The 24108-nt window shown below is 41.3% G+C and overlaps 1 protein-coding gene across 1 annotated transcript; it reads right to left on the bottom strand.

The window, feature by feature from the left end:
- Positions 1–643: 643 nt before the first annotated feature.
- Positions 644–12019, bottom strand: adad1 (adenosine deaminase domain containing 1 (testis-specific)). The gene is made up of 12 exons (XM_085788692.1): positions 11823–12019; positions 11520–11660; positions 10919–11089; positions 10686–10757; positions 10367–10492; positions 9773–9896; positions 7810–7980; positions 7347–7422; positions 6491–6647; positions 4303–4537; positions 2612–2744; positions 644–1226 (listed from the first exon to the last, which is right to left on the bottom strand). The coding sequence occupies exons 1-12, from the start codon at positions 12004–12006 to the stop codon at positions 1113–1115; spliced, it is 1704 nt and encodes a 567-aa protein (XP_085644818.1). The 5' UTR covers positions 12007–12019; the 3' UTR covers positions 644–1112.
- Between the last annotated feature and the right edge of the window lie 12089 nt (positions 12020–24108).

Genomic DNA, 24108 nt, shown 5'->3' with positions numbered 1-24108 from the left:
TTCTCTGATATTTAATTTACTTTACTACTATACTGTTAACCTTATTGGTTTCAATCTTTTTCTGGTTTAGTTTTGCTTTTATGTATGGTTGTTTGTTTTTCATATTGTAAGAATGCTGGGTAGCTTAATTCGGTGTCTAGGACAGGCATTAATATAAGCATTACGCTTCTGCCTGTGCCTTCTCAGTCACTACCTTGTTGATAATGTTTGTAGCTATTATGAAATGTTTGTAACTATTATGTGATGTGACTGAATAAAGAATTTCATCATCATCATCATCATCATCATCATCATCATCATCAAATGGTTAGTAATATGACATGATAAATGTTAAAAGAGATCAAGTATGTTTAAGATAATTGTTATTGCTTACAATGTAGGTAACTACAAGACATTCAATCCAAGCCAAACTAAGACATAAGGAGTTTGTTTTATACAAATGTTTTGTTATCAAAAATGTCATTATCTGTAGTTTCTGGTGGATGTTGGGATTTAACAACTTGGTTTGGTATTTCTTGGTTCACAGCATATAATGATTTTTATACTCTTTTATACCACTTATCAAGTGGTCCGTCAAACAGTTGAATGTGAAAAAAAAAAGTTGTCCCCAAGTGATGAACACACACGTTAACTTTGTGGAGACAAAACTCAGGTCTTTTATGTAACAATCAACATAACTTACTTGTCATACTTCAGAACTTCTCAATGTCCATGTGGATGAAACTTAACAGGTAGGTGGTCATGGTCATTTTCATTACACAATAGCCCAAAATACTATTCTTAAACAGTAAAACTATGTTAATAACACATGTTAATTAGATACACTACTACAAACTATAGTATAGTAGTCTAGTATATACAGTAATATGTACTTGACTTTAACGCATCAACTCAATTAAGCTGAAATATTGAGAAATACTTGGAACAGAAATTGTAACTGCTCTCTTTAAACATGACCAGAGATAGCCTTTAAGTACTTGAGAAACCACACAAAAAAAAATCTTCTAATTAGCATGGTGATGTCCCATAGCAGCGAGTCCTTCTTGCAAACACAACATCTTTAAATATTCAAGTCCTGAATGTATTTCTTCGCAGTGATAATGTGATTTCACTCACATACTGAAGTTATCACTAACCGAAAGCTTGACCGGCCAGGTACCAAAGCCGCGCTGCAACAGGTACGCCCTCAGCACGCTCTTAGCCTCCTGGTACGGTTTCGCCATCTTCTGCAGGGACAAGATGATAAAAGAATAATTTAGTTTAACTGCAGTCCTTCCTACACTAAATACACAACTGTGAAATGATGTAGTAACGTTTGGATAAAAGAGGCACTGCAAAAACTGACTGATGCTCACTTAAAGGTAGGGTTGGAGATCCTGGAAAAACGGTTCAAGCAGGCCACATTTTGAAAATACACAAGTCAGGAGTCCAAGCCCCTTGCCTCAGACTTCTCTCTGGAGTCACGCCTCCGGAGCTCAGAACACGCAACTCTTGTTCTGTGTTGGGTTCACATCAAGGTGAAGCTGTGAAGGTATCCCCCTCATGGCACCACCCAATGAAATCCCAATGTGAGCGATGCGGCTTTCTGCGATACTGTCGCGTGTCACCGCGCAGCATCGCTAACTTTCCTCCAGCTCTTTCTCATGTCTCATTCACGTGAAAGAAAACACCTGACATCATAATAAAATCACCCAACATCCAGCTCAGAGCTACATCACCACCTTCCAGACTGGAGTGTGGTACATTGGATTACTGGTGTTGTCTTGTCTGTATTGTAACTCATGATGACGACTCTGATCGTGGACGAAGAGCGGTACGCGCAGAGGAAGGAGAGAGGGACAGAGACGGCAGTTTGACACATCACGATCCAATTGACTTTAACGTGACATTCAAAATGACTGAATTATGTTTTTACAGGCTTGTCTGTTCCCCGGGTCACTGACTTTTTCCATTTTTGTGAAAAAGCATTTAAAGCAGAAGTAAGCGATCCGGTCGTTTTGGCTAACTTTTTGTCAGCTGATGGAGTTAGCAGTCCCCGCCCTCGTCCCTACATCACCACATTCACGCGCATCCCTTGGCTGCACACACAGAGAGGACTGCCCCTTTATGCTGTTCTCTCTCCTCATTGGATAAAGGTTGTAGGATACAAGGAAAGTTTTCTCCTCGGCTTACAGCAGAGCAGAGTGACTGACAGACCCGTGTTTCAGACCAAACACTCTATATAAGTGATTGCTGTCGGAAGATTTATCTATTTAAGACTTATATTAACACAAACATTCCGCTTACTTCTGCTTTAATTAATTGGTCGCAATCAGAGTTGTTGTTTAAGTTTAAGTTGTTTATTATCAGCAGGATAAACCCCTTGAGTTGTCGCAACTCACATCAACATAAACATAAAAGAGGATTTCAAACTATTTAGTAAAAAATGCTCCAGAATAGGATCTCCAACCCTGCCTTTAAAGTAAGATGTGTTGCCTCATCTTAAGACTAATGTCTAGCAATTGAAACAATTAAATTGTAAAAGTAGGACAGAGACTGTTCGGTTATCCTGTGATGTAAGTGTTACTTTGGTAAACATTACACAAAGGTGTGGAGGGGCTGCTGAGGTTACCTTGGCCTCTCTGTAGGAGCTTGTGGACAGCAGGTCCTGCCTCTGGGCTTCTTTGGCCACCAGCTTGAAGCGGTGCAACATTGCCGCTTTGCATAGACGGCTTGCCAGAGCAGGGCCGCTCTTAAAGGGAGATCTACAGCAAGTAAAGATGTAAACACAGATGAAACAGCGGAGAAGTACATACAGAGCTGGGGAGGAACTGGGATCCTGGCTGCATTCCTGTTTGGCTTTGTCACAGCCTTCACAGACAATGAATTGCTCTGGTGTGGTTTTCTGCATTGATGTGTCACCATCAACATGTACAAAAACAGGGGAAATTCTCAGAACTGATGATAAAAATTACAAAGAAGTCCACAAACATCAAAATCCACATGAAGTCTCTTTCTGACACACTCAGTGGACATGAAAAACCATGACCAAGAGGTGAAAAGCATGAATGTATCAAGAACATCCTAAGTAACGGTAGGAGGGAAGAGTCAATTTTGTTAATTTCTCCCTTTAGTGCCGTAAACCTGTCAAAGAAATTAAATTTCCAGGTGGCGTTGGTTCTGTATCCATCATTTGTTTCTATAATAATACTAATAAAAATACTGTGATCAACAGAAAAATGCCAAATGATATTCGTGATTTCTGAATTTTGAATATTTGCAACCCAACTGTTGCCGTTCTGTCGTGGTTTGTGGTGCCTTTCAACTAGGGATGGGCATTTGAAGAAATCTTTTTGATTGATCGTCGGGAAAATTAACTATCAATTATTGATTAATCGTTAATATTAATATTCATATTCATAATTAAAAACAGAATGCGTGCTGCTATGGCCTGTGCCAGTAATCCAGGGCAGTCCCCGTGAAGGAAGAAGGTCAGACAACAACGTACACGGACATCTGTGTGCTTGTGCTTCACTTGTTGGGACAGTGCCGGTGCCAGCATTTACAGTAAAAAAAAAAAAAAGGATCGTTGCACTGCCTGGCTCACCTGCAGCTGAGCTGTCAGAGCAGCTCTGCTGTCCCTTTCTCTTCAGCCTCGTGTTTGGCTGCACTTGTACAAAAAAAAATGTGAAAGCGTGCGTTTTATTATTATTTCTGTAGCCAACACATGGCGGAGCGGTGCTCTGATCACAGCAGCACAGAAAAGAGAAACAAACTATGCAGGATATTTACCTTAAGTTTCACTTTGACCGTCGTTAAACAGCTTCGGACTAATTATGATGTTAGATAAATGACTTGTAGCTTGTAACTTACAGAAGGAGTGGAGGCTCCTTCCACAGCGCTGCTGAAAACCAAACCTGAATGATCAGAGCGGGCGGAGCCGCGGTGTCACAGCTCACGTCTCTGTTGCACCGAGTCCACGGCACAGGCACGTCCCGTCATATTTAATTAATTATTTCACTCTTACACCATGTAATAATAACAATAGGCCTGTATAATAATGATTAGCTATATAGAGTTTATTGGTTGTTATGAAAAAATAAAACCGGGGTTTATTTCTCCATGACAACTTCTGCTCTCTACATGATCCCTTATAATAAATCGATAAAAATTTTCCGTGATCGATAAAATTCTTAACGATCAATAATCGATCATCGATTAATCATGCCCATCCCTACTTTCAACTCTCAAGCATAATTTGGTGGTGGCACAAGACATGTTACACATGACTGTACTGCAAACTTCTAATAAAGTGATCCTTACTCCTCTATGGTCTTGCCCTCCAGGCCGTCGACAACCTCTATGGAGCTGTCTCCTTCGCTCCAGTTGATACCGTGGGTCACCAGGCCGCTGTTGGTGCTGTATGAAGCCACTGAAGGCACCATTCCGATCTGGGGCCTCACCATGCAGTAGAACATGGGCAGCTCGGCTGTGATCCCATCTACACGCTGGCTCACAGAAAACTCCATGCTGCGAATGTCACCGCCGCAAGAATCACCTGCAAGGGTTTGATCATTTACACATTTTGGACATGAAAAAAATATTCTATGGGCTTGTCATCGTCAATAAATATCATCAAATGCTTTAACGTCTCAGTGTTTCCTCCAGGATTTTTTTAAAGAGTGGCGGCGAGGGTGGTCTGATCGACGGGGGGTGCGGGGGGTGCGCGCGAGACCGGATCGTCGACTAGTCGCTGATGACATCATTCATATTTTTCCCATCATAACTAAAATCCCAGGAGGAGGGAAATGCTCTGCAACAATCTGTATTCACTGACTGACAGCTCACGCACAGAAATTAGTCCACAGAACAGCAGCTTTATAAACAACAAACTGTAAATCAGTTTGGTTTTTTGTAACACAGGTGCAAAAGAAAATACTGTAGCTACTGTTCATTAAACAATTAGCTAGGAAAACGACACACAGGCCTCGTCACCATCACAGTCCTGCTCAGTCACAGTTTCACTCACAGTTTTAGTTTTTCCTGGTTGGTTGCTGCTGTTGTTGTTGTGCGCGACGTAAAGCTGTCGATATGAGCAGAGTTGTTTTTTTTTTTTTTTTTAATTGCCGGCAGCCCTAGCTCTAGCGCTGTATGTAGCCTATGGATGTGTGTCTTGTGTGCAGACGCAACTGACAAATATTTATAGACGGACAAGCAAACTTAATCATCATTTATTTTATTTTGAAAATTGACCGGATTCTCTCGCCTTTTCTGTGCCCGACTTCCTGTCTGGTACGATATCGTTCTATCCAGCTTGACGGCGCTCGTACTTTTTTCATTCAGCGCACTCAGCTGTTGTTTCAAGCCGCTACTCTTGTAGCCTACTGTTACATGATCAGCGACTAGTCGACGTCAAGCTCAAAACGTCATTGTGGAGCAGGGGACTAGTCTGTGCAACCCCTAGTGGAAAACCTGCTTTACATTGTTTTAACATAAAAAATAAAAAAAATCATCATTCTGAAGGTGTGGCGGCTTTTATTTTGCCGTGGCGGTGCGCCACGATCATTTACATGTAGCGGAAACCCTGCGTCTTGACTAACGAATAAATTCAGTCACAACCTGCATCATGCTCTTTACAACCAATTGATGTTGATTATTATTTTTCCATTATATGCTTGTTTAAACAACAAGGTGTACATTTTCACAAGCATCCATTACAACTAATTTTGGAGTTTCCCTCTCATAGATTGGGCAAATGTGGGTCATATACTCATTATGATTATGAGAAGAGGACAGTGTCAGATGGAAAATTAAACAATGCCATTGTCTTTTGTAAAAACCTGACTTGGAAACTTGAGTAGGATATTTTCACACATGTTTTTTCTTTCTTTTTAATGTTGGGGATTTTTTGGCTAGATGCACACTTTTCTTTATGAACAACGAACTGCAACTGACTTCATTCAGTGTTGCCCAATTGCCAATTTTATTGTGCTGAAAACCTCAAGTCACCAGTTGCATAATTTCTGAGGCAACCCTTGCAAGATCTGACACACTGTCTGGAAATTCATTCAGGTGTAGTGTGTTCGATGAGTGAGGCGGCCCATTATCTTTTCAAAGTGTCAACTACTTTCACAATGTTATAAAACAATCTTTTTATCTTCTGGACCTTTTCTACCTCCTTCCTTCCTTTTTTCTTTTTTTAAAAAAAGGAAAATACTTTATTGACATGTGACAGGTCCTTCACAGCTGACAGAGGCTGAGCCTGCCTACTTTCTATATTAAATCTTAAAAAATATCTCATTTGGTTCCTTTTTAAAAGTCTGATCTACAGCAAAGTACCAAAATAAAGCAACCAACTTAATACATTCCCAGACAAACCCATTTGATATATTGACACATTACTGTAATCCAGCATTTAGTGGTTACTGTACTCAAGCATTTCGGACCATATACTTGCACAGAATCTACATACACTGTGGAGAAAAAACAAAGGTTTCCCTGGTTCACTTGCCTATGAGGATGCCTTGAACATAAATAGGCTCGATGAAGTGGCTGAGCAGGGCTCCCTGGTATCCTAGCACCTGCCACTGAGTGATCTTGTCAGTGGCCGATATGCTGACCATCTTGCAGGCAGAGTGATTAAAGCTTGAGGAGAAGACTGAGAACACCTATAGAAAAAAACAACGACAAATCAATTTGGCCCTGCGATAGACTGGCGACCTGTCCAGGGTGTACCCCGCCGCTCGCCCAAAGTCAGCTCAGATAGGCTCCAGCTCACCCGTGACCCTAGTGCAGGATAAGCGGTATAGAAATGAAAAATCAATTTGTAGTTATGCAGTGGTAGTAAGGCTGGCTGATAAAACGATGACGATATACTGTATATGGTGAAATAACTTTTTCTCAACAGAAATATGAGATGTGTTTGATAGAAAGTTGATAGGTTTCATTCATCCAGGTTTCATTCATCCATGTAAACAGACAATACAAAAAAAAAAGTGTGAATTTTGCCTCGACAGAAAATGTGAAGGAGAACTCGGACGACTGACCGTGAAAAGACGCGTGCTGCGTATGTGACAAGTAACGCTAAACTTTCATAATGGACAACAAACAACAACAAACAGGCCGCAGTTCTTCTGTTCACGTCAGAGCAGAGCTATAGCTTCAAAACTCACTTATAAGTATAAGGGAACATTTAAGCTTGACAAAAATAGTCATTTGAGTTATACCGTGATATATATCAATATCGGCTAATATTTAAAAAAAATTGCCTAATAGAATTTTTCCTCATATCGCCCTCATAGAGATGTTAAAAGTTGCATACTGCAGATTAAAAACCCAACTGATGGGAGAATGTAACAGTGCATTACCTTGCCCTCCACTGACAGGTGAAGGCTGATCTCGTTGTTGACTTGCCATGACAAAATAGACTTTGGGTTCAGGCGCCTGAGAATAAAATCCACAGCGGGGGTTATGTCATCTTTTCATTCCCCAAACAGTTCTCATTCAACTTTACACAGACTTGGCATTTATATGGCTGTTACGAGAGGCTTTGTGCTCCCAGCAGCAGCTTCACAGTGCCGAGTGCAAAACAACCACAGAGCAAGTTTGAGGAAGGATTTACTTTCCAGTCTATGTGACTTATATGTCATTGTCAATATCGGCTGCAAAAGTGAAGCGTTTCACTGACTATTACAATATCACGACCAATACTTGGGTGCCTTAACTCCTCCCTTAATCAAGACTTAAAACTTTGATCGCCAACGTCTCATAGCGATTAGGTGAGAAGCAGTGAGAGTCTCCAAAGGATGAGGCTGATAATCAAACACTTACATCTTGGGAGGAACCTGAGCAGCACCCTTTGGCAGCTGACTGACATAAAGGTGAAGGGTGACGCCACTCTTCAGGGTGAGGAGGCCGCTGCTGCTGTTCTGCTGGAAGATCGACTTCTCCGTCAGATTGGTTGTTTTACTGAAGAACATCAGCAGGTGCCGATACAGGAACCTAACAACACAGTATGAGAATGGATCATCATGATGGGACCTCTGAAACAGTGCACAAGTGCCATTAAAGTGTCCGTGAATAATCCAGGAATTCTATAAAAGCTTGTTTAAGAGATGGCATTTGAGTAGAAGCTGCTTTCAATTTCAAACTTGTACACCAGTGCTAAATAAAAACCGAAAGGAAATTTCTGTAAGATGTGATTTTACAGATTTTCTTGAGAGTCACTGTATTCATTTTTTGTAATTTGACTTGAATATGACACATACAGGTCTCTTTTGACAAGTTAATAACAATAACCAGGCTTGACTACCAATTTCAAACTTGTAAATATGACAGTTTGACAAGGAAACATAAATGTGTGATTTCAGAGCATCATTGCGCAACAAAACAGGAAATGCACCCGAGTCACATAGAAAATTCTCACAGAAAATTTTCAAGCTACTGTGGTCTACAAAGGTACACGTACACATACTTACCGAACTGGCATGAGGCGGGTGTACAACAAATGTGTCATCTGTGTGACCACATTTTACAAACTTCTCAGCTTGAAGGTGTTAGAAGTGGTGTTTAATCACCATGTGTGGAGCCATGCGTGAACTCGGTTAATTCAGCACTTTCAATGACTTCAGGTCATACACAGAAAGTGAAAAAGCTTTTAGAATGTATGAATGTAAGCCCCAAAATTTACTCTTTCTGGGCTGGTGTTTTTGATATAATGTCCAAGGTTATGAGGTTTGTGATAAAGCCAGAACCCTTACTTATTATTCTCGGGGTGTCTGAAACCTTTAAAAAATTAAGCAAAGCACAACAATGCTTTATTTCATATGGTCTTATAAAAAAAATAAAAATAAAAAATATTCTTTTATTATGGAAGAGTGAAAAAGCACCGACATCTAAGATGTGGTTAGAGGAATTAACTAATACACTCCATCTGGAAAGAATAAGATATGTCCTGAAAGACAGACTCCAACATTTTGACGCAACTTGGCAACCTCTTATACAGTACCTTGCTAATACGAACCCATCTTAATATTCGGTCTTCTATGCTAGCAGGGTTCTCGTGATATTTTCCATGCGGGTCTTCTCCAATGGGTGGGGGGTGGGTTTTATTTTATTTTAATTTTTTTTGTCAACCTGTCATGTTCTGTTTCTGCTGTCTTTGTTCACGTGTTCTGTATTTATTATGTTTGTATGTTTGTATTATAAATGCCCAATAAAAATACATGAGAAAAAAAAAAAAAAAAAAGATGTATGAATGTATTATCACATCGCAAATCTGGATTTTAAAAACTGATGTTGCTGTCTTTGATTTGCTTTAATCACCTTTTTAATCACCCTTTTATCACCTTCAAGGGACAACGAGGAGTTTCTATTTGGTTATAAAAAAAGTCTCACGTTAATGTGGATGAATCTCCGCTACCCACACTTGTTAATGGGCCCATTTTCGATAAATATATTGTTTTGTCTCTATCGTTATTTTGTTATTATTAGTGGTGGTGATAATGCTGGTCGAGCCGACCAGCGTTTCCTTACTTTCGGTTTCGCGGAGAGTCATGAGAATAACGCAGCCGAATTGCCGTTTATGGTCGGAACTACGACGGTATGTGATCGTCTTCGAACCTCTGATTTTAATTATTGATGAATGAAAACATGAGTCCGTCTTGCGCCGGTCAAAGAATTTTACGCTCATAAATGTAGTGTAGTGTGGAAATCGCTTTTCCAAAACTCCTCGTTGTCTCTTAAACTGTTCAGTGAGCACTTGTTTCAAGGTATAACATGAAATGTAGCCAACCTCATCAGAGATCTCCTTGCAGTCACAACTGCGTGTGAATCGTGCACAATCCGTCCACACGGTGAGGCACTCTCTTTTGTGTTGAAATTCCCGGTGCCAAGAGCAACCACCTCACACCCGCTGGCTAAGGAGAGTCAGAGACAGCGGTAAATGAGGCACACTTAGCCTGCAGCAATGCACCTGTTTGATAGACTGCATCACCACAAGGTTATCTGTGAACATTCCTGTTATTGTACTGACTGTACTGCATATTTTCTTACACCCAGTTACTACATGAATGATATTGGTTAACATCTACCCATTTTCACATAATATTTTATGTTTTCTTCTTTACTGATATTTAAGTATGAAACGCTAAAACACATCTACTCGCAATATTCAAGTTAGAAGGAAAGTGTTTTGTAACAATTGTTTGCCTGATGATGATGATATATTTATGGCTTTAAACTGTGCAAATCATTTGTCACCTTATGCAATACACTGATTCAGCTACTAGACTGATGAAGGTAATGTCAGATGAAATTATCTACAGTACTGTACAATTTTTCGCAAACCAGCGCTTTCGGGCATGTTATCTTCTGTGGGCTCACTTACATGTCTGAATGATGAATGCTGCTGTGGTGCCTGTACAGGCAGAGAACTCGAGGTGGCTGCTAATCAGTTTAGTGAGCTGATCCCTGACAGCGTGGGGAATCTGGAGGTTGACGGAGGTCTTCCTTTCTGAACAGCAAAAAGATGATAAAAAAAGACAACCGAATTAAGTCTGTTTATCCTCATGCATGCATGTGTCTCAGTGTGAACTGTAAAGCACAGTGAAATGCAACTTGCCTCTGTACCTGTGAATCATCACTGATACTGTATTGTCATCTTACATGAAGACAAGATGAGAGGACCATATAGAAAAGAGATTTACCATGAATGGCTCTAGAAGTATAGGTGTCCAAGACTGAGGGCTCCTCCTTTACTGGTAGGGGCGGTGGGACACCTTAGGAAAGACAGACATGACATTTTGTCACACCAAATATACTCATGAATACAGTCTTCCACCTTGTGTTGTCACTGTTTCTGCAATTTTTCCCCTCAATATTTTATTACTCGTCTTGAATTATACCAGGGAGTTTTTATACAATTACTGTAGATCCAAACCTGATGTGTCAGGGATGACAGACGTGTTACCATCCAGGGTGGGCAAAAACTCCTGCAGAGCAAGCTGTCCCGCTTTGAGCCGAGCATCCTTCTTTGTTATTCCCATGCCAGTCTTGTATTCGACCCCATCAATTATCACACAAAAGGCGAAAATAAAACCATGCACGTTCCCTGGGAAAACAAGAGAGGAGAAATTGATTCAGTCCAAATCATCCGACTCATGGATGCACATTTATCATCACCCCTTGTGTGAAAATGTCTTTCACTTTGGAGAATTTGCTGCTTTTTGTTGGCTTTTATGATAGTAAACTGATTAATTTGTTGATACAAGGACAAACCAATAAATGAAGCAGTCCTCTTTGGCTTCAGGGACTTGTGAGGTGCTTTTCACAAAATGACCGGACAACTACTTACATAAGTATTAGACGAAAAATAACTCCTTACTTATCCTAAAAACAAATCTGATCACTGTGATAATGAATCAGTTCAGTGATGTCATAAGTCATCAGCAAACCACAGGATCCACAAATCGTCATGTGTAATTATTCAACAGGCTTTGTGTAGCAACAATAACAACAGTAGTGTTGATGAGGAGCCTTACCTGTGGCCACCGTTTCCTTCAATTCCAGGCGGAACTGCAAAACCTGAGCTAGCTGGTGGAGTAAACTCACAGCGTGCGTCTCACCCCGCATGTATTTGTCAACCAATGCTTTGGTAGACACTTTTGGCTTGCAATAGGCTGCTCACATGGGGAGAAGAAAAACAGGAAAAAAGACAGATTTTATAGTGCATACAGTGGATGAATTTACTATGAAAATTATTACTGCAATCAGACATCAAATGAACTACCACTGTAATTCCTACATCTGTTTTAAATTTAAGCAAATCACATTAGGTGACTCACGAGTTTTCACTGTGCTTTCCTTCTGCTGTGCGAAAACATCTTCGCTGGAATAAGTCACAGTTGACTGAACAGGTGGGGGTTTGCATGGTTCAGTCAGGTCTGATGTCACAGGCAGATTTTTCATGAGCATCTGGGCAAAACAGGCTCCTCTGGAACCTCGAAATGATCCATCGGCCGGAAACATCACGAAAGCTTTCACATTTACTGAAAAATAGAGCATTAAATATGTTGCCAGTCTCGACGAAAGTCAGTACAGATGATAAGACATAAGTTAATAGTTTATATTTGTGACAGATAACACAGTGACGCACATATTGTTGCAGTTGGAATATTGGTCACGTGATGCTTTGCACGTCGATGACGTGTTGGTCACATGCTCTGGCACCTTCCCTCATTGAACTTTTTAGATAATTCAAACGCCTGTCCATGGACCACCACAAAATACAGCAACCCAAACTAAACATACAGTAATATGCTCTATTAGCTGATGTTAGCAGGAAACGTTGTATTTGACTGTATCTTAATTAGCTAGGTCTTCCAAACAAGAAATAAAAGTTGTATTAGTTTCGGTTTTGATACCTACCCCATAGACTGTATAAAAAAGACCTACCCTAACTTTACCAAAGACGGTTTATAAACGTATGTTGAATATCTTGGACGTTAAGTTACTTCAGTTTAGCAGTGGTTGCTACTAGGCTTCTACCGCCTCACCCTTGCTAGGAGCTAATTTGAGGACAAAAAAAATAACGTCACGTCAAACACAGACCTTCTCCCTCCACCAAAAAGCGTCGCGAGAGAATTTCTAAACTGCTTTTATGCTAAAGAAAAGAAAAGAAAAAGAAAGAAAGAAAGAAAAAGTAGCGTCGTCGTTCGAAGTATTTCATCAAAAACGGCGACAAACGTAGCTTAATCAGTCAACAGCGAGTTCAGCCGTTGCTCCGGTTACACTCACCGTAGACCTGAAGATTCTAAGATGTGGGCAGGTCCAACGCACGTGCTTGGGTGGCTGTAGTTTGATTAGCGGCTAACAGAGATTTACATTTATTTAAAAAAAACCACGATGGACCACGCTGTTTGGAAAACAGTGGACGGTGTTCAGAGCGACGATCTTCAAAGCATCACCTGCTACTGGGATTTTTTGTGTGTGTGGATTCAAAGTGTTGGACTTTCCCCATTATTAGTTGCGGGGTGTCAACAAACAGTTCCAAAAGAAAAAACAAATAAATTGGACTTATTGATTTACCTCAGATATGAACAATATTGTGTAGGCTACAGTCTTGATTAGAGTCAGCCATCAGGCTTTTTTTGATTCTTCTGCAAATGGCAATGAGCCAAAGATATTCAACCTTCTTTGTATGAGCTGACAGACAGATGAATCAAAGACGGTTTATGAATTTCCCTTTGGGGATTTACAAAGTAGGCTACTTTGTATTTGTAGTCGTAGTGGTTCTTAAAGGGATAGTTCACCCAAAATTCAAATTTCATTCTCATTATCCACTCACCCTCATGTCGACTAAGGGCTGGGAGAATTTTTAGAGTCCTCCGTGCCTTCTCGGAGTTACGGAGGGTCTGCGCAGTAGTATTTGTCCATATAATGGTTGTGAATGGTGCTCCCTTTTCTTCGTCCAAAAAGACACACCAAAAACATCCAAATACCTCCATACTGCTCGTCTGTAATGTCCCTCTTGTATTGAAGCCCCTACATGAGAAATTATTCCGAAAAAAATTCTATATAAGTCTATATTTTAAGCTTGTTTGTAGCGGAAGCTCCCAATGTCTCAGTTCACTGCTCTTCCTGTGTCAATACAAGAGGGACATTACAGATGAGCAGTATGGAGGTATTTTGATGGTTTTTGGTGTGTCTTTTTGGACAAAGAAAAGTGAGCACCATTCACAACCATTATATGGACAAATACTGCTGCGCGGACCCCCTCTGAGAAGGCACGGAAGACTCTGAAAATTCTCCCAGCCCTTAGTCGACATGAGGATGAGTAGATAATGAGTGAAATTTGAATTTTGGGTGAACTATTCCTTTAAAACAACACTTAAATATAAAACAAAAAAACAAAAAAAACTGCACTTCTTCAAATGGCTGCTTGACACTTTCTCCAAATAAAGATGTTTGCAGCCTGGTTCAGCTAATTTACTCCTTCATGACAACTGCACAGGGTTCAACCTTGACCTTTGACCAAAAAGCCATGTCAGTTCATCCTTAAATTCAAGTGATTATTAGGCCTATGCCAAATTAGAAGAGGTTTTATCAAGAGAGTGGGTGGGTGCTTTATGTAGTATTCATATTAGGGGCTGATTTTTCTATGGGGAAGTGAGTGACTGCTGATTTTATCTTAATGCATAGGTCAAATTTTTCCTCAAATGGTTTGTGACGGACTGCGCTAATGTCATTGAAACTGTGTGGGGGGAAAAATACAAAATATTCCTGCCAGTCTCTTGTAATTCAGGGTCAGATTATGCTCCTTTTTTTTTTTACACAACCTGTAGGATATGGCAGATGCAAACAAACAAACAAACAAACAAAAATATGGTATCACTTAACAACAAAGGTAAATAAATAGTCTAATGTAACTACATTAGACTATTTATCTGTTGTGACTTGGGAGTACAACAGCCAACCACCCGAGAATAATGCATTAACACTTGCAAGTGTAGGTGACACATGGTTTCTGTTCTTCGCAGCATTGCCAGCATTGTGTGAATGCAGCATTAATATTAGCCAAACTGATAATACCCCATCAGCCAGTTTGTGTACCTTGTGTTTAGTGCTCATTTACAAACGTTGGTACACATGGTACACAAATTATACATGCTAAACACCACCATCCTCCTGCTGTCATCGTGAGCACCTTAGGCTGCCGTTGATATTTACATGCAAATTAACTTAGGCTAAATTGCCATTTTGTTTCAGTAGTCGTATCACTGAACAGATCACAGAAGTCTGGAGGCTAATCAACTCAGAACTGAATCATAACTCATGCACAAACTCACTTGTTACACACAAGGGGAGCATTTTGCTCATTTCAAATGTAGTTATAGGCTACACACCGGCATCACTAGGTGGAAAGTACAGCAGCTCAATGTAAAAATATTTTGACCTGTTATCTCGTATAAGGCAGAAGGGTAGCCACAGCAACCCAGAAACCAACAGGGTATCTTTACAACACAGAGCTGTAGTTTATCATGCCATTGTTTTGAAGAGAAAAGAGCAGCTCGGTGCAAAACAAACAAAGCAATAGTGTATTTCCTGTGCTTTTTCTGGAAAGTAGTGTGTCTTCTCATCTCTGTAATTTAAAGGAAACAAAACCTGTTACTTGGGTTATGACAGGGTATCAGCCAGTTAGTGCCTTTGACCTACATCCGTTTTACTTTTTAGGTCCAATGCACGCGTTTGCTGTATAGGCTTGTTCCAGTGAAACTCAAGTGCAAGTTGTGAAAATTCTAAGTGGGAGGTGGGCTTCCTCTCTCACCACCCACCCCGCTGGCGACATGATGTCAGTTGTGATGTAGGCTACTGTATCAGCATTGCCCTCCTACTCTTGCTTTCTGCTAACTTTTGTAGCATCCCTCACCAAGAAAGAACTCACTGACCCTTCATGTGTCCTGGTTTTGTAAAATAGGAATTTCCCTTCATCCACATTAAAAATGTATGTGCTGGCTCATTTGGTCAACTCATACTGATAGTATTCAGGGGTTTTTTTTACACTCTGCCACCTCCTCAACTATATATAGAGAAAACATCACCCTTACCAGATGAAGACAAATATCAAAGCAGGTCACGGCTCACGGGATGGATATTTGGCCTAGTATTGTAACGACAGGAAACTCTGTATCTATCCGTAAATTAGCAACATATTTCAGGATGCGGGTTGCTAGGCTGTCAATTCCATGTGAGTGTTGTCAGTCTATTACAAGGCCGACACATATAACAATCAGTCACGTTCACATTCACACCTATTATTTTTGGACACGGAGGACCACAATGGTGTCAACCACTGCACAGCATGTACTCATACACAACTTTTAATACTACTGAGCAACAGCCTGAGAGTGAGGGTGTGAAATATAAAAGAATTACATCATTGGTCTTGAGCTCTAATGCCCTGCTGAACCACTCATGATAATGAATTTGTGCACTTGCAAACAAACAATAAGAAAGGAAAACATATGGTTGTTATTCTCACGGTTGTTATTCTCACGTCAGTCAGACTTTCCCCATTTCTCTTTCATTTTATTCAGCATCACACTAGTGAGCAGACAGGCGTGGGTGGGACAGAGTTGTCTGTCTTGTCTTCGCCTGCAGGCGCTGGGGAAACTGTTGGCTAATGTAACCTGACCCGACACGTACAGGATTCTTTTTATAAATATTGTGTGCATGTATTCAGAGTTCATGCCAAAGGACAACTTCCTGAGATTAGAGGAAAAAAACTTTTCACACATTGAGAAACAGACTCATTTGCTTCATTGTTAGGTCATGCGATCAATTCCAAACATGTCTGTGTGACGCTGGTGTCAAAAGCCGGTCAGCTTAGTTTATAGCACACAAAATCCACGTACCAAAAAATTCCAACCATCTATTCTAAAAATAGAGTTATTGGGAAGTCTTGCAAAAAATAGAAGCCTCTGGAAAATCCTTGTGAACGTTTTTGTACAGATAAACAAATGAGACTCACAATGTGCTGTTGACTGAGTTCCAGAGCTGTTGGTAAGTGGGTTTTGTTTTGTTTTGTTACCTTTGGACAGAATCAGGGTAGGTGTTTACACCAGTTTCCCGTATGAATGCTCAAAGTCGAAGCGACACGGCTGCAGCTCTTGTATTTTATCATAACAGATATGAGAGAGGTGTTAATCTGCTGAACAACAAAAGCAATTCAATATTTTTCCAAAAACCGTGCCTAAAAGCTACATTAGGATAAGTGTAGCTGCGAGTTGAAACATCTAAATGTATTTTTAGCAAACGTATTTTCCATCTTGATTGCTGCCTACACCTATTAGTGTAGCAGAGGAGGCAGTGGATGTGAGGGGGTGGATGACTGTGGTTAGGGGCTTGACACTGCTTGCGTAGAGGCAACTGTCCCAATCGAAACTTAAGTTTGATGTTAATAAAAGGTCGTTATATGAAAAGGCTACTTGCTTCAGTGTTGTCAACCCCCCCCCCCCCCCTTCCCCCTTGAACTATGAAGCAACCCTCACCGGCGACAATGATTAGCAATTACGAGAGCTAAAAAGTTAAGTGGAACAAGCAGCCCACAGCAGTAAGCAGTGAAGGTCACCACAGGAACAAATATGGTTTTAACACCCCCACAAGAGCCTGTAGGGACAACATTTGAATTTACTTTTCTAATCAGTCACACTTGTAAAAGGGAAAGGACGTGGTCTGATATGAGTATGCACGCTCCCTCCTCCATGTTAATCTTCCCATAAGCTGCTGAGATGAAGGAAAAAAGATGAGTCACCCGATTGCGAGCATGTCGCTGCACAACCACAACCACAACCACAGCCAGTTTTCCCATTAATGAAGCTGGAAGAGAACAAGCTTGTTTTGTGGCATAAATTTCTTCCATTGGTATATGGTTTACATGTTTTGCAGAAACATCTTGTTTCATATTTGATTTAGGGATTTACCTGGTCATTGAGATTAATGATTGAGTGGATGTAGGAGGGCGGTGTAAATGTCTGAATTGCTTCATAAACAAGATAATTAAGTGACGACAAGGCTCAGGAAATAGACACATTAAAAACAAAACAGTGTTTCCACTGCACGATCCTTGTGCAACGTCCCACGTTTGTGATGAAGCAATGAGGGCGGAATTGCTCGAGACAAAAGGCTGCATTTATCTATTTATCTATCTAGTCTGGGTATGTCTAATACAGTATGTACGGAAAGTCACAACAGCAAAAATCGGAAATGAAAACTTCAACCATGGAAATTATCTCTGTTAATGGCCCCAAGCACGTCTGCACCTCCTCACAGATTAGGAAAAGCTCAACCCCAGCACAAAGCCATTAAAGACAGTGGAATTTCCAACAAGTGAGTTTTTCAGGACACCATTATCACTTTCAGATGAATTTAGAAACTGTGGTGTTTCCCCTTTATTTAGGTTGCACGAGCACTGGGCGAGAGAAAAGCACTGGTGTCCAGGAGGGCTGGACACACAGGAAATTATGTAAATTGGACAAACATTCGCTTGCACATGCATGATGAATATGGAAATGAATCTTCCATGGTTGGGGTTTTATTTTTGCTTCCGCCCACGACAATAATGATGATCAACAGACCAATAAAGACCTTTGTGAAATTACATTTAACATTTTAAGTCTACCAAATCCATTTACATGTGAATATTATTCAAAGACATCATGGCACACTACTGATGCATGGCTTGAGATTCTGCAAACAGATGAAGTCAAAGGTGATTTGCATGCAGTTTAACTGCCACTGATATTCACACATGGATGTTTTTTCTGTTGGGCCAGCAGAGGGCAGTGTAAGAATGGAGATAAAACTAAAGTCTGAGGCCCAGTGTGAAAGATGCATACTTCAGAAAAGGAAGTTTTCAGTGCAAAATAATGTGTGGGATGGTATTGAGGCCTCAGTATAACTTATGGCTTAACGAGTCATCACTGCTGAGTACTGCCACACTGCTACTTACAGTAAGTTAAAGCAAATCCCTTGTGTTTTCCATGTCTGTGTTCTTGTCAATGTGTAAAATCACAAAAAATTATAAATAAAGTCGGCTTGGTGTGACAAAAAGAAAGATGTGGAAATGCTAATTCTGTTTAAATCCATTATATTTTTAGTACTGTTCACCGTGTTTTATCAATACCCAGCTCTAAGGGCGGGCCCTGAAGTGAACATTACAGACTTCTGATGAGAGATGAAATATGCAGCTCTCAGGGTTTAAACATATGATATATGGAGAGGAACACTTTTTTTTTTTTTGCAAGTGTGATATAAACGTAATGGGCTGTAGAGAGCTCCACTAAACGCTTTACTGCACAGAGTGCCCCCAAACCATCAGAAACCAGAGCCCAGTGCCCCATGGCTAACGCATGTTTGCTCTGACAGCCTCCACCATTGATAAATAACAGCAGCTCTTCTTAAGCCTGCTGGTGCAGTCGCTTTCAGCTGCAGCTCTCCAATGCGTCTCCACAGCCAAGATTGAATCTTCCCCATTCATTAGACTAAGTGGATGAGGCTCTCTAATAGGGGCTCTCTTCCCCTCAATAATTGCCGTTGATTGGCGTAAATTAGACCCTAGTTGCCAGACGAGTGATTCTCGACGACGATAATCCGATTCCCAACTCAAACTAATAGGATTTTAACTCTGGCTTTGGCCTAATGTCCGTCTGCAAACCCTGGCTATGGCCCTATGCCCCATCTAGCCGACGTCCTCTGGATCATATCTGGGCCAGGCCGAGCTGAAGCTGCACTGGTGTGTGTGGATCCGGCAGGGTTATGAGGTCGGGGTCATCGCTGTCCTTCGCCCTCCTCCATGCTCTCGGTGACTCATCCTGTGTGTGACATTCTTGGCATCAATTGGTCATTCATGCGTGTCACTTACATCATCAGGGGAACATGCGTGTGAATGAGAGCGGAGTCTGGTAGGGAGCAGAGCAGATGTAAAACGTCTTCGGTTGACGTGTAGCTCCAGCTCGGGCCTGGATAGTGAATGATAAGACCTCTGAGAGCTCAGAGTTTTTGAGAGACAGTCTGGACATAAATCAAACTTGGCAAACAGACGTCTAAGTCCCAGAAGCACATGTTGTGTTCCAGAGGCAGTGATCTCCTGTGGCTGGAAACACAGTCCACATCAATGATGGTGACTACTTTGCCTCAACTCTGCTCCAGCATAATAAAAAGCCGGCTTACGTCACATTACCGGTAATATACTGTTACTAAATGTTTGGGAAACAGTCTATTAAATATGTATGTTGCCATTTGCAGCGTTCTTAGTTAGAAGCACACACTTGTATATGAACAGATTTATGAATTACACCAGCCCGGGTTATTGCTTCACTGAAAAATGAGAAATGTAAAACGTAGCAGCACTTGCACATGATGTTAAATACTATGCGCTCAAGTCTTTTAGCGTTTAAGTGCTGACAAATGGGGCCACTGTCGGCCAATTTTCGGTGCTTTTGTGGTTTCTGATGCGTGGTGGCGTCAAAAAGAATCAGCGACGCCACCCAATCTCAATATCCATCGGTCCGCCACCTTTCGATGGCGCCTTCCCAACAACACGAAGAGCGGCGCAACTGAATGTTCTTTTGTCATTCAGTTGATAAGGGGACGGTGCTACTACTAAGGCCCGAGGACTAATGAATCTCCACTCCATTACTGCTGAATCGGACAGATTGCTCTCCGGGAGAAATGAATTGAGTTTTTTGTATTTGTGAGATCATTCTCCCTCCATTAACTGCTCTTTATCCCGTCTCTTCATCACAGGCAAATCAGGTTAGGCAGCCATGATTAGCTGGGGTGGCCTCCCTTTTTAAAAGGTAATTGGGTTTGGCGGCTCAGCTGATAGTGCCATTAGGACCAATAAAGGCTGGGCTTGGCTCATCGAGTGAAACAGATTCTTCAGCAGCAGATGGCAGACGGAGGGAGAGGGCTCTGATGCATTGAGGCTGAAAACAAAGTTTGTGTAACCAAAGTAGTTTGGGGGCATCCTCTCTACAGTATATCCCCAACCCCTCATCCACCCCCTCCCCTCCCCTTCCCTCCCCTCCCCACCACCTAACCAGCTTAATATTTTTGTCTTTTCAAGTGGTGATGGTGACATTTTCACAGGGAGGCACTAATGGCTTTTAATATGCCGGGGCCCTGATTACAAACTGATTTGGCCATATTGGTATTTGGTTGTTTTTATTTGGATAATTAATCACTGAAATGTCTTAATGGTGTACTTAGGGCTATGATGTCACCAAGGACCGGTGAAGGGTATAGGCCTAATGCTTTCTGGGAAATCACACCAGTGCTCTGTGGTGTCTTGTTGTTTGCTAATAGTCACAAGAACATTGATGTTGTTAATGTTTCTGATTCCTAACTCCAGCTTTTTTTTTTTGTTTACGTCCAAACCTGTTGGAGTTTTAAAAAAACGTTTATCAGCGGTTGACGAAGATCGAACATGTCGAATGAGGATGCACAGTGCGACCAGCAATTGATCTCACTACCACCCACCCCCCACTCCTCACCCCCCATCCTGAACTGTATCATCTCCTGTCATCTGGACTAAAGGAAAGGTGAACTTGCCAATTCCGAGAAGTCCCGCAAAGCCCCAGATAACCTTACTGCATCTGGGGCTTTGTCCTATAGGAAAAGGTGCATTAGTGGTGACAGGAGGGCCGGTGGGGACCGGTGCTGATGGGAGATTTAGACGGCTAGAGGTGGGCTTGTGTATTATGTGGCTGGCCATTGCTGTGACTGTCTCCCTCTTATCTTTTTCCACCGAGGGGGGTCCGATCCCCAGCGCTCCTCTTATCTGCGGGCGAGACTTGATTTCCCCCCACCCTCGTTTTTCCTTCCCGGAATCGTCCCAGTGTTGTGAACTGTGGCATTGGCGATGTGAAAGGTGACTCGGTAGACTTTTTTTTTTTTTCTTTCATTTTTTTTTTCCATTTCAACCAACTGCAAAGTTGATGTAAAGAAGCCATCTTTTTGGTATCATCTTTAAATCGTTGGTGGGATTTGATTTCAAGACATGGTACATTTATAATATGATCAAGTAGGTTTCTGCTGACCTTATCAACCTTGAGGATGTTTATAATTTACTGCAAAATGAAACAAGGCCGGTCAATGAAAGGCCACTGGCTGTTTTACTGTGGTGATTGTTTACAGAGTCTTTTGTCAGTAAGGTATTTTGACACAAGAGAAACAGAAAACAGGTAAATATAATGGAAATGCAATGATACTGTGTGTCTGTTTCTGTCCCTGCACACACACAACCACACACACACACACAAGATTGTATTGCTTAAGTATATAACCAGGGGGTTGTGGTAGACTTTCACCTGAGAGCTGCACATTTCCAGCCCTCCTAAATAAAACATTGTGTCGTCAGGCGCCGGTAAGTGTCCCTCAAAGAGCAGAGGGAGGAAGGGCGAGGGTAAAAAGCGTCCAGGTTAAGTTGTTTGAAAGGCCCCGGGTATTAAGAGGCATTTTACACTTAAGAAGTTGGTTTCGCTGGGTTTTCTGTTTCCCCTCTTATTGATTGATGCTCAACTATCAATGCATAATAGAAAAGCACTCAGAGCAAATGCAGGGTTATGGCCTTGGGAGGGAGTCGGCAGACGAGACTGCAGCACCCCCCCACTCCAATGCCATTATTGGCCCATAAAGGATCCCTCGGGAAGGCCACGGTGTTCAGATCAGCACACACCAAATACCCAATTAAAAAAGGCTTTAAATTCCCTCCTCTTTCCTGGACAAAAATCAATCTGAATTCAATCTATTCGGCTAGGATTCCGACAGAGCAGGTAATTGCCCATAATCGGTCAGCTAGGTGACAACAGCTTAAAGGGGAGACACTAATACAATCAGGTATTTGCTTTCAACGCCCGTCCTGGGCCCGGGCCTTGGCTGTCGAAAAACAGGTAGAGTGCAGTTTATGTAGCCATCACACAAAGGCGTATATAAAGTTACACAAGTCTTCTATTGTGGGGCGCTCGACAGCTGATAAAGAGATTCTGTAAAGTACTGGAGGGATGATACTTCCTAAATGACTCATCATAAAGCCGCAATAAATGTATTCAGCCGTCATCTTCGAAAATAGCTTGTCAAGGAACTGGAAATTAAATAGTGCTCATATTCTGAGAAGAGCTTCACATTGTCAACACACATTATTAGCATAATTTGCACACAGCGCTCTGCAATCATGTCAGGATTATTTCAATGAAACGCTACGCTGCTGCTAAAGACACGGCATACTTAATGGCAGCATTAGATAAGTAGTATTTAATGGGGGTATATTACTGTACATAACCCCACCCCCCCCACCACACCCCACCTGGATGGCTGGATGTTTTTTCCACTGCCTAATGCATGTGCTCACATGCTGCCTTAATGTTTTTTTGCTCTCGAGCAGCTCTATGGAAAAGGATCCATCATCTTGCAGACAGCTGATACCTGCTGAATGTTAATTAAAACAGACATGGAGGCAACACAAAGCTGCTACTGAGCAAATAATGGAGCAAAAATGCAACGTTTTGATATTTTGCTAAAATTTTGGATGTCAAACAACGATTGAAGTCATATTTTAGAAGTTTCTCATGTTTCATTGTATTGAGAAAAACAAAACACACACAAATAATGGCATTAATTGCCATTTTTATGCTTGGTAAAGTGTCATGGCCAAGTTTTGAGAAAAACAAAAATCTGTGAGAGTCTGGACGAATCAAGACCAAACGTATCCAGCAGAAAATTGTCGCTTGTTTTTTCGGGGAGCAGAATCTGCCCTGCTGGCTTTAAGTCCAGTTTGCCTGGTCGGTAACATGATGTCCAGGGGTCAGCAGGGGTCAGGGGGTCAGTGGCAGAAGGCTGCGATTAATGGATCTCTCAATAAAATGGGAGCTAATATTACCAACTCTCCTCTCCCTCAGCCCGACTTGGCCAAAGTGGGGAGGGAATTCCTCGTAGCGCACTGCGCAGGGCAAACAGCTTGGCTCTTGAAATTATTATTTGCTGTAATGGGCCCGGGCTTCGAAAAGTGGAAGAGCACTTTTAATTGACCAATCAAAAGGAAACAAAGCAGCCGATCTTCAGACACGAAGCAGAGAGCCAATCGAATTTCTTTCATTTCCTGGTAGATCCATGGCCATTTAAGACTTACACACTACATCAGTCCAGTTGATTATGAATATATATCAAATAGCCAGCTGCCTTGAGAGCTGCATTTGGACTTTGCTGCATTAATAAGCACGCTGAAAATCAATTTATTCTCTTATAGAATAGAATTATCCCTTTGTTAAAGAATGAAAAATCAGGATGTGAATTATTAAAACCTAATTTTCTGATACCTCTGGTCATGTCTTTCATTTAGACCTCCTCTGGAAAAAAAAGAAAAAGAAAAAGCCTCTGCAGAGGGCAAAAACACTCACTGTACAGCTACGGCCAAGATGTTCACTTATAATATGTATTTATGCATGTCACACATCTATGGCAATTATTAAGACATGGTATGTGGTGAAAGCATTCGTATTAAACTATCCACTGAGTGAACATGGCTGAAATGAAAGAAGAAAACATGTCTCAAGCTGCAAAAAGCCACGTGCT

Source organism: Trachurus japonicus, chromosome 10, assembly GCF_045865225.1.
Source record: "Trachurus japonicus isolate A0001 chromosome 10, Traja_1.0".
Classification (NCBI taxonomy): Eukaryota; Metazoa; Chordata; class Actinopteri; order Carangiformes; family Carangidae; genus Trachurus; species Trachurus japonicus.
This window is presented reverse-complemented; position numbering and strand designations above follow the sequence as displayed.

What these genes read in the sequence shown, in the direction of transcription:
- adad1 (XM_085788692.1), bottom strand. Translation starts at nt 12,006, where the DNA reads ATGTTTCCGGCCGATGGATCATTTCGAGGTTCCAGAGGAGCCTGTTTT. An exon ending in GAAGGAAACGGTGGCCACAG is followed by an intron (nt 11,090 to 11,519) that starts GTAAGGCTCCTC and finishes TTGTTTTCCCAG; the next exon opens with GGAACGTGCATGGTTTTATT. An exon ending in GCAAGGAGATCTCTGATGAG is followed by an intron (nt 7,981 to 9,772) that starts GTTGGCTACATT and finishes CTGTGTTGTTAG; the next exon opens with GTTCCTGTATCGGCACCTGC.